At 36.9% G+C, this 11,556-nt stretch overlaps 1 protein-coding gene across 12 annotated transcripts in view; it reads right to left on the bottom strand.

Moving 5' to 3' along the window:
• Nucleotides 1-1,082: 1,082 nt before the first annotated feature.
• The window catches only part of IQCM (IQ motif containing M), a 176,195-nt gene continuing 165,721 nt past the window's right edge, over nt 1,083-11,556 (bottom strand). For all 12 annotated transcript variants that reach the window (XM_090138543.1, XM_090138540.1, XM_090138541.1 and 9 more), the window contains one exon: nt 1,083-2,391. In XM_090138543.1, the coding sequence (XP_089994669.1) occupies nt 2,285-2,391 (107 nt within the window). In that variant the 3' untranslated portion in view covers nt 1,083-2,284. The remainder of the gene's footprint in view (nt 2,392-11,556) is intronic.

Below are 11,556 nucleotides of genomic sequence, written 5' to 3'. Positions count from 1 at the left end.
GTCTCAGAGGACTTTTCTATTTTATTTCCAGTAAATCAAAGTCTGCGAAGAGCTTTGGTTCTTATTAAGACATACCCTTCACAGTCCAGCGGTTGCCAACGGAGGCAAGTCATTGACAGTTCATTTACATATAAGTGATGACTTCCATCAGGTAGTTGGCTCAAAAATACAATGGACATTTAGAGCATATCCAATATTTCTTGTTCTTTGATGAGCATCAAGTGCCAATTTATATATAGAAACTGACTATTGGAAAGTGAAGGCTTCTTTTCAATGACCTTACACTGTCTTTTGCAGACATATTGGAACAAGTTCATTCCCCTAAAAAGAAACATAAAGCAAGTCAATACTAAGAAATAGCAAAACAACTATGAGTTTAATAGGAAAACACCCTCTCATATGTGTTGGTAGTATGAGTTACTGTTCTGCAAAGCAATCAGTGGGTCAAGATGTGAGTTCCCAGGGGGCATGAATCCCACAGTGCCACAGGGCAACATGGAGGTATGGGACTGCTGCTCTCTCAAGCAGCTGAATGAATAGTTGCACCATCAGGCTAAAAGCCCCAGGGTAGAAGCAGCAGGAAAGTAGTGCATTCAAGCATAACCTGGATGTCACCCTAGTACCAAATGCTGATGTAGCCACAGCAGATACTAATATAGATTGACACAGCAGAGAGAGGTGATTGGGCTGCTGTGGGATGCAGCTGGTTCAGGCAAATGCAAAAGGGAGTTTAGTCATTGATACAACCTTATGCTTGAGTGATATGGGTTACTGAAAGAATGGAGGAACCAATGGTGACCCTCATCCATATGCTTAGCAGCAGTAACAGATTTTGGATGTGCATCCTCTGCTCAGAGAGGATGCACATTACCATTCAGGCAATACCAGTTACTTTACTTTTTGTGTTCAGTAGTGGAAAGTTATCCACAAAGTCAAGGACAAAGTACAGGAATTTTTAGAAAATAATAGAAATATAATACAAACAATAGAAAAATCTATTTACTAATAGAAAACAAAAGTAGAAACAATAGAAAAGCAAATATAAATATACACATATATTTTCAAAGCCAGAAGCAGGCAAAGGTACCTTCCTTATAGAAGATGGATAGAGCAGAGTGCATGTTCTGCAGTAGCATCTACTCAGAATATTATCTTTTACATTTATGCTTAAGACATAAAAAGGCAGAAAGGAGGAATCTTTCCTGTTACCCCACTATTTTCACTGAGAGAAAGCAGACAGAATCCATACAGCAGCATCAGCAAGTGCTGGATTTTCTCTTATCCAAGTTTTTCACTGCCCTCAAAGCTATCGCAAGAGTTGTGCATATGCAACACACCTATGCCTTCAGACTACATGAAGAAGGGCAGTTACCTGATAACCTATTTGGTCATTTCTATTTCTGAAATGATAATTGATTACTTTCCTTCTGCCAGATGTTTCAGCACCTTCTTTGGGCTGAAGGGGCAGAAACAGTTGCTGATGAACAGCTGAACTCCTAAACAGTCAGCTGACAGTGGGTAAACACTTCTCCTGGTGCAGCACATCTATTCTAGAGGGTCCCCATTGCCTCTCACCTCCAGGTGGGTCTGCATGCTGAACGAGCTGCTGGCATGCCTGTGAGGCGACAGAAAAAAAAACCTCTGTGAAAATAATAATGAGTTAATTGCACCTGTTGTTGGCTGTGCTTACAGGGCAAAAGAAACAAGCAGTACCTTTTCTCCTTGATTCTTACCTCTACATTACACAACAGATTTATGAAAGTGTTAAGAACAGGTGTCATACTGCACCCACTGAGAAAAATCAGAGATGCAGTTGTTTTTTTTTAGGCCCTAAAATCTGAAATACTTACGGACTCTTTAGTGAACAAGTTGCCTCTCCATTTACTGAAAGATGTATAGTATAAAGCCCTGTCCCTTACAAATTTGAAAGACAAATATCCTATTAAAAAAAACAACAACGTTGGCTTATCCATTGCTCTGTGAGGATTACCGATTGGTACAAAAATTTTTCTTTTCAGTTGCCTAAGTCATGGTGTTTTAATCTTTGAATTCGCTGTGTACACTGCACACTGATTCACCCTATCAAGTGCAAACTGTTTGGTCAAAGAGTATGTAACGTGCTGGATTTTCACATTTATTATGTTCTAGTTGAGGATGTCTTCAACATGAAGGAGTTCTGTGTTCTGCTTACTCTCAGATGCAATATTCTTTCCCTATGAGAGAATTTGTCAACTCTGGAGCTTGATTTCTTTAGACTTCTCTAGCTTTTCAAGCAGATGTACTATCAGTTCTGATCAGAGAGGCGTGCTTCTTTCTGCTCTCTCATTGAAGAAGTCACTAATGCAGCTGACACTTGAAAATCAGGCTTTTTTGACTTTCGATGAGAAAATACTGCAATTAAAAACAACAACAGAAAGCCCTTAGAAGTTTGATAACCAAGGCCAATATTTCAACTTCAAAACAACAAATACCAACACCAACAAAAACTTAGGATAGATTTTCATCTCGTTTCAGAAAGATCAAACTCATATTCTAAATAAACAAATCTTCAGCAGAAGTGACTTGACCTCCCCCTGTTCACAGATCCAGGCTGTATTTGCAAGCCAAACTCAATGTTCAAGCGTCCAAGAAAGGCATGACATCACTATATTTATTCCTACTTTCATTTTTCAGTTACTGGAACTCCTCAGTCAGTAAGTTTGCAGGCAATATAGAACTGTTTTCCATGTGATTAAAGTGAAATAACTGCTGTTTTAGATTACTCTCAATTCTTTATAGGATCTTTCTTATTCAACTGACAAACATGATATCATGTCCTTAATTTGGCCTCGGTTTAAAAACACAAGTTTTTAAACTAATTTCAAGATTTGCTAACACAGTTTCTCAGTAACATTTTACATTTTTTGAACAAGACGACGTTGCGTCAGATATTTAAAACGCAAACCTCACAAAAAGGTAAAGAACAATGTTGAAAATCTTATGAAGGAAAATACTGAAAAAGGAAGATAATTACCACATGATCCTTTAACTCCAGGAATCTTCCTCTTATTTTTTCTGCCCTGAAGTGGGCCATGTTTTGCTGTGAAGAAGAGGACTGTGAGCTCTAGCTTAAGACATCATAGCATCATTGGAAGCGACCTCAATGATTATCTAGATCCAACTCCCCTGCCACAGCGGGGCTGTCAAACACTAAATCAGGCACCAGATCAGGTTGCTCAGTGCCCCATCCAACCTGCGCTTCTCATCCTAATCAGGTCAAGAAAGAAAAACATCACCAGCACACAATAAAATTAGAGTTCTGGCACCCATCAATAAAGAAAAATGGGACCAAAAATGCACCAGACAATGATATCTACAGAAGGACAGTTCACACCAAAAGTCCTAAGTACTGACACATTAATTCCTCAGAACAAGACGACCTATGATCATCTTCATGTAACCTGGAGATATTCTCCTAAAATGCAAGAACAAAGGGAGCACTAGGGAAATCAGGCATGATTGCATTACCCAAAAGAGGACATGCCAAGAATAGCAAAACACATGTTTTTACTAAAAGGTAAGTTCATCATAAGGAGAGGACAAATACTTCTGTCTGTACTGCATTTGTATAACATCTCCTTACCAGCTTGGATGGTTGAAGAGAAATGCCTCTCACAGTAAATACTCACTTGAAAATAGGACCAGCACCGTGAGAGCTGTGTTCTTGGTATGTGTTTTGGCTTGCTTTAAAGTAAAATGAAATAGCATATATTTAGCTTTAAAATGGCACATATTTGGCACAGTTTTGATGAATAGGAGTTTACCATGTGGCTATTACTTTCTACAGAAAATAGACTATTCAAAAGAAATAACAAGAGCAGGATGCTTTCTAATATGTTCCAAAAGTAGAGAAAACAAACACAAACACACAGACAAACAAACAAACAAAGGACTTTGTTCTGCAAACAGTTTCACATGTGAGAAAACAGCACTTTGCTGCCTTCATGCCCATTGTTATTTTTGCAGGGAGGAGGACCGATTCACTTTTGACAAGACTAGGAATAATGCCATCTCAGTAACAGGTAGGCAAATGACTTCCACAGACATAAAGCAATTTGTTTTCTTTTAAAACTACATATTATTAATATCACAGATGGTTGCAAAGATGCATACAGACAAGCATGGAAACATACTTCACTTTTGTGCATTATCTAGCACCACACGATTGTAAAAAATTATGTCAACAAGACAGTCCCACAAATCACGCTTTTGCTGACAGTGATCTTGCAGAGTGCGATTATCAAGAGGTAGACATTGTGAAGTAGGCTAGGGACTAGGTAGGGAAAGGAAGATCTATTTTAAAAAGATTCTTTCCTGCATTGCTTCAGTCAAAATAGCCAGCACTGTTCTGTTTTTGGCCAGCATGTTAATCATGCTGCGCCTTCACCTCCAGCACGTTCCTTATGAACCAGGTTAAAAGGTTATTTGTACCTTCAGCATTCAGACTGAACAATGCAAATCCTCAGCTGGAAAATGCAATTGGAATTGCTGGAGAATAATTACAAAGAGTATAGAAAGCAACAATTGCCAAGAACATATTATGATTTCAAAGTCTAACCAAGCCTCTCCTCCATCAGTAGTGAAAACAAGGAGACAAGAGGAGAATAACAACAGAAGGGATAAAAAAGAGAAGCAGCTGGAAGAAATAAGCAGAAAGCCCCAGAATGGAAACTCTCTTGGCAGGATCTGTGGAAAATAGACCATATCCATAGAGTAATTATATAAAATAATCCATTACCAAATAAAGATTTATATAATACACATATTTAAGCTTTGCTTCTCTGCTCAAGTAAAGAAAAAAACGGACATTTGATTGTTCAGAGAACAGTCCAAATAGGAAGAGTCAATCTAAATTGATTTTAAAATTTTTCTTCGTCTGCATGTGATACACTTGGTCTCTTGATCTTTTGCATATGAAGAAGACTGTCTCACCTAAACTCTCCTTGTTGGGTAGAGTACATGTGGTTTCTTAATGTCTTAGCATTGAGATAATACCAGAAGTGAGACTGGGTAGTGGAAACAAACATGAAACAAAACTAGGAGTATCCCATAAAATAAACAACCCAAAACCAGAGCACTAAAATTTGTTTACAACAAAACCTGACCATAGAAAGTATTCTCATAATTACTCCTCAAGACATTTCAAGATACCTATAGAGCAGAGAAGTAAAACTCTGCCATAAGCCAGATCTCCATAGTTATCTGATGCTAATTCAAAAACTAACTTGCTGTACAAGTATATTATAAAGCAAAATAAGCCACTTTACAACATCTTAATGACAAGTTGTGATGAGATTCTGGCTCCTGTGGGCCAGCCTAAAACAGATCATTTTGCTGAAGAGCTTGTGATTTGTTAATCTTTGCAACTGTTCTTTGTTTTTCATAAATGTTTCAAACACACTTTGCAAATATGTTAGTAAACTTACCTTGGTTGTTTAAGTTTTTCTCACCTTGAAAGTTAGAATAGCATGCAACAATTTTGCAACCGTTAGTTATCTACTAATTTCTAAAAACTGTAGGAAAAAAAAAAGAATGTCTATCTCTAAATATTAAAAGTACAGCAGCAAATAGACACGTTTCATCCACCAGCATCAAGGCATGGCAGCCTAATTTTCACTAAACAAATATGCCCTGAACTGACTAAAGACAGAATTGCATGACTTTGTCACATGGTTGGTAACAACTCTGAGAACTGCAAGATGCAGTCACAGAGGTAAGATGGAAAACTACAAATGATGTTGAAGAGAGAGCCTACTTAGGTAGTATCACAAATACAGATATTCAGATTTTGCAAAGCCAGCCATTAAAACCTACTAAAATTGAAGGCAAAATCAAGCATGACCTGGTGCACCGAAAAGTAAAGGAAAAAGAATCAGTTTCCACCCTTCTATGAAAGTGAGGCTATAGGCTGAAATCTAGAGTGACATCTCTCCTGTGGGCCTTGGGTAACTATTTTTAGTTTGAAAGAACCATACCTAAGTTACTTTTCAGTTTTAAGATATTACAATAGAGATGCATAAGTCACCTTGTCTGTTCAGATGGATGCTACTGCATCAGTTTACTGTTGGTAGTTATCAGAAGTTACAGTAATTAAAAAGGGCGATGAAGACATGACCTTTTATTTTTCAACCTCTCTATGAACTTAAGACTATAACTATTTTGATTACAAAATAATAATATTGGTTTTTTCTTTTCTTTTCTTTCTTTTTTTTTTTTTTTTTTTTTTTTACATCTTTCTATGTTCACTTCAGCTTTTTCCAGAGTAATAGAGATGTAAAAACAGTTTTATGCAGGCTGAAGTTAGCTGCAATCTTGTAAAATAGATTTCTTTGAAGAAAATTCGTTAAAAGCAAATACAACAGCTTGACTTTCAGATCACGTGCAGAGTTACAGGACTGGCATGTAAAGAAAAGAGTCATACTAGATATGGAATTCTCTAGGAAATATGAAATATGGAAACCTGTAACTATGTTTTTGGTCAGTCTCCTGAATGTAACTATTAATCAGATATTCTCCTGCTTCACACCCTGGTTTGTTACACATAGGCAGACTTCCCAACTCAAATAAAAAGCAGGATGTTCAGAGTGTCAACAATGTCAAATAATGTGAAAAAGCAAAGAACTCCAGCAGAGAAAGAGAGAGAGGTGAGCATTAGAAAACTTGGACATTTTTTCTACATTTGGTGGCTATATTTGCAGCTTTATAGGGAGGGCTGGGAAGAGTGGGCTGTCTCTCACTCACCAGGAATGCCATTTCTCTACAAAAGGTCAGAGGAAGGGCTGCTGGCCCACAGTTAAGCATTCTCGCCTTGCCTTCAGGGCAGCACCAATGACAGGTTCAGGAGTGTGCCTGTCTCCAACAAAACAGGTTTATCTATCTAAGCACGTCTTTTTAAATTGGAAAATCCAATGTAATAGCATTTGGAGAAAGGAAACTGGAGGTAACTGAGTCTCTGAAAGCTCCTGAGAGAAAAACACACTAATTTTAAAGGAAATCTATACTTAATACTATAAGCCCATTTCAAATTTACAAAGTGTACGTTTTTAAATTTGTAAATCAGAGAAAAATTGTGGCTTATATGGTTTATAATCACTGTTATGTGCAGTTTTTATACATACATACAGTATAATGTTTAATGTCACAAGATCCTCTTAAAACATGCGGTTGCATAGAAGCTCTCTTACTGCCTAATTCCCTGAATGGGCCTGGTGGTTCCTTTACAACAAGATTGCATTATGATACAGCAGCATGGAAGTGCTGGTGTCTCAAATCATTTGTTATTATTTTAAATCTAGAAGGACAAAAGAATGTCATTTCTAAAGGAGCAGAAGTGACAAAAGAAACAAATAGTAAAAGACACAAATGTTTTTGAAATATAGCCAGGGTACAAACTTTTCTCTACATATAAAATAAGAAACTGCTTCATCATGTCTCCATTAGAGCTTCTTTGTCTCAGCTACCGTATATTCATGCTGGTAAGGGATTGTGTTCTGTGCATTATGGTTGGTTAACTATTTCTCAAAAGTTAATCCCCTTTGAAATTTATTAAGTAGTAAAACTAAAATTCTATTAACCTTAATGGGATTTACACAAGGGAATTCACACATAACATGGATGCAACAGTAATGCTTAATACTGTTGCCAGGAAAAGAAGACAAGCTTAGCGCAGCTAAAGCCATCGCGTTTTCTATTTATGTAGTCCTTCACAAGGGTAATCCTCTGAGTATTAAGGAGAGAAGAAAATGCACCAGACTGGTTAGTATTTAAGCTTCTCAGATGCCAAGTGAGATAGCTTCACTTCCCAGTAAAGGGTGGTCTTATTGCTGTGGGACTAATAAACATTGGTAGAAAGATGGACAGGCATAATCTTTGGTTTTCTTACGAGTTTTGAAAGTGCTATTGCTCACATTTTCTACCGTATAATGCTGTATATGTATACACATAATTACATACATACATTACTATTGGAATACATTCCCTGTAATATAATATATATGCAATTTAATGAATACAAATACATATTCTCCTTGTACAAGCCATTCCTCAAAAACAAACTGAAATAAAACTCCTCAGATTTTTCTCCAGAGATCATCCATCTCTATGGTTTCCAGCATAAAATTAAATGTTCTGTTGCCTCTAAATCATCTAGTTAATGTGTCAGAGATAGCTGACCTCATTTGGGAATGCTGAGTGAGCTCTGAGTATGCGTTTCTGAATTCAGTGGTCCTTTTCCAAGAAGAAATTTATTCAGTGTATAGTTCCAAAGTGCAAGACTACTGAAGAGCTGAGATTTCAATAGGAGGCAGCTAGGAAGCCCTGAGTTTCAAAGAGGATCACTTCAAGGTAGGAACATCACAGTGTGGGCTGCACAGAAAAGCACAGGGACCCTAACATTTTGGGCCCTCACCTTGTGCTAAGGAGGAGAGGCATTTGCAACAGCCTCTCCCAACTGGGAGAAGTGACAGCAGAATCTGGAGAACATTTTGGCCCTCACAATTGCAACTGCAGAACTCTATCTGCTTTCAAGCTTTGTGGAATCAAGCACAGCATCTGTAGCAAGCACTTAAATCTGCTGAGGATGGCCATCATTTAGAAGAAACCTCCACCTTTGTGGTGGCTTCATGGGTTCCAGTTGGCATGTTGGACATGCTTAGGTCACCTAGGTGATGGAAAAGTGGAATTATTCCTAATGTGGTTATCTTGATACAAAAGCCACTGAAATTGTGCTGCAATACAAAGTAGCTCATACTTGAAGAATAAACCATATTGTAACATGCCTGGATGTACTGACAACTTGCAATCTAAAATGATGAAAAAGAATGACTTCCTTATTTATTCTGCCTATCTTTTATTATGAATTAAATATTCAGAAATTAAAATCTTTCTCATGGTGTTAGCATTTTGCCCTTCTCTGACAATGCAATCCTAATATACTCACACTAACATAAAGCTTTCTAATTTGGACTTAAAGCTAAAAGACTGTTTTGTTATTCTACTCATGTCATTCTGCTCAGAACTGTTTTGAAGAAAGCCATTTTAAAGCCAGTAAAGATGATTTGCTCTCTGAGAAGCATAATCTGCTGTGGCAACATTCTGCATTAGGTAAGATAAACTACGTAAAAATCTGAAAATGAAATTAGACATTGCAGAGATGAATTTAAGGGTAACTAACTTCTGAACATAGAGATAATTTAATTTTGGTCTTACAGTAAGCTTTCTCATACATAGACTTAAAGCCAAGCTACATACTGTGAATCTAAGCCTGGATCCTTTCTTACTGGTGGGTAGAGGGTTCATTTGTGATTAGACTGAATAGGCACCCAAACCTTTATTTGAAAAAAACACCTAATCCAGCATGATATAGAGCAGATATTTTTAATAAGCCCACTGAAAGTAATGGATACTTTTCTCAACATTTAAAACCACAGGACCAGGCTCATAGCAGCTTGTCAGTGGGGACCTGCTGCCTGTCAGCACAGCAGCATGCCAACACAAACTGCACCAGAGATAGGATTGGGTATGAACCCACTAACGGTTTTGGTGCTATCTCTCAATGTAGACCATGGCAGCCTCTCAGCAGAGCAGAATGCATTTGCTGATGTCTTAAACTGGATGGACAGGGCAAATGCCTGTGCAGTGAATAAGGTTTCAATTCACAGATGCTCTGACAGATGAGCATCCTTATTCCTACCAGCCTTTTACCAAACTTTGATCCCAACTGGACATGCACACTGAGTTTACAGTTGCAAAACTCTCCAACCAGAGATTAGAAAATGTCCTTCTGATATGAGCTGCATACCTATCCAGTTAGGAAGTGAAGAGTAGTCATCCCACAGACCTTTCTATTGAACCCTCTATCACACAGGAGACTTACGAACACTTAAGCCACAGCTCCTTGTCGTGCACTGAACCTCATTCCAAGATCACCTAACAAGCACAGCATAGCTCATCTTGTATTTCCATTTTTCTGTGGTGGTATTGAGGGATATTTTACATTCAAATGCTATCTGCTCTGCATTAACAAGAAGAATCATTCAGTACGTTGTTATATATTTTCAGCGGCCCTTGCGTTGTTTTCACCCTGTGTGAATGTTCTTAAGGGGAAATATACCACTAGAAAAAACATGTATGAAAGGAAAAATTAGTTATACTGAGTTCCTTCTCCCTTCCTAGTCATATATCTGTCTTTATGCTTTCTGCAAAATAACCACATGGCCAATAGACCACATGAGGAAAAACAATAAATTTAGAAGGTTTATTTCTTTCCAAAAAAAAAAAAAAAAAGTGCAGCAAACAGAATACACCATAATTCTTTCCTAATATTCTAAATTCTTTACCATCCCCTATCGTATTTGGTAAGAACACAGTGGCTGCTCCTGTACCTCCTTGCTAATTTATCATGCTACACCATGCTCCAGGACCAAGCTTCCCAGCTTGTCCAGATAAAGCATCAATCTGTATCAACACATGCCCAGTCTTAATTCTGTGCCATGAAAACCCTCAAAACAGGGAATGAAGGTGTGAACAAGTTGATTCACGTGGATGTAGGAATTCAGAAGTCCAGTCATATGGACAAGCAAAACTGTAGGCTGGCTGCCCAAGAACAGTTTATTTTCTGCGTTATTTTCCAATTCCCCAGTCATCTTTATATATATATGTATATATATATTTAATATATATCTGCATATGCAAACATCTGCATATATATACACACATATACATACATAAGCATATATATAATCTTTTCATGTTTGTACCTACATTATCCTCAAATCAACAATTAAATAATTATAAGCTTCACTTATTACCTAAAATATTAGTTATAAGTTTTGATAGATTTAATTACATCTCTTTTTAAATAAATTCATGAAAGTATTTTTATATATCATTGCTATTAATCTTAGTTGAATATTCAGCCTTAATTGAATTAATATTTAACAGACTTCTGCAATCTGTCCAAGTATTTTTGTGCAGACCAATTTCTTTCTGCCGCAGCAGTTGAAGCAGGCATTTCTTGAAGTTTGAGAAACTGACAAAATTACACAACAGAATATTAGATCACATCCTTATAAAACACACTTGAAACATGCAAAGATACCCACATATCTGGGAAGTTCTTAGTGTTAATATCTCTATCTTGCAAATAATCCTTATTCAATCTTTAGTCAAAGTCCAATCATTCAACAAAGCTTATAATGTTCTCAAAAATCATTGTTTTCTTTCAGAGAAAGTGGATGAGGAATCAGGTGAAGAAACAGAAATGCTGAAATAAAGACACTAAACCAATAATTTTAGAAATAATACATACCACTCAAATAAATCCCTTTGCATTTTTTTCTATTTTGCCAACACCTATTTTTCAATAATTTTTCAATTATATATATATATATATATTTATATCTAGGAATAAAAAATTTATCATCAGACAAAAGCCAATATATTGCAGGCCACAGAAACATCTTTTGTCCTGTAATGACTTATTATTTTATCAGTGTGTGAATATTGGAAAAACAACAC

The sequence above is a fragment of the Phasianus colchicus genome, chromosome 4 (assembly GCF_987193195.1).
Source record: "Phasianus colchicus chromosome 4, bPhaCol1.hap1.1, whole genome shotgun sequence".
NCBI lineage: Eukaryota > Metazoa > Chordata > Aves > Galliformes > Phasianidae > Phasianus > Phasianus colchicus.
The sequence above is the reverse complement of the archived record's forward strand: the minus strand, read 5'-3'. Positions and strand labels throughout refer to the sequence as shown.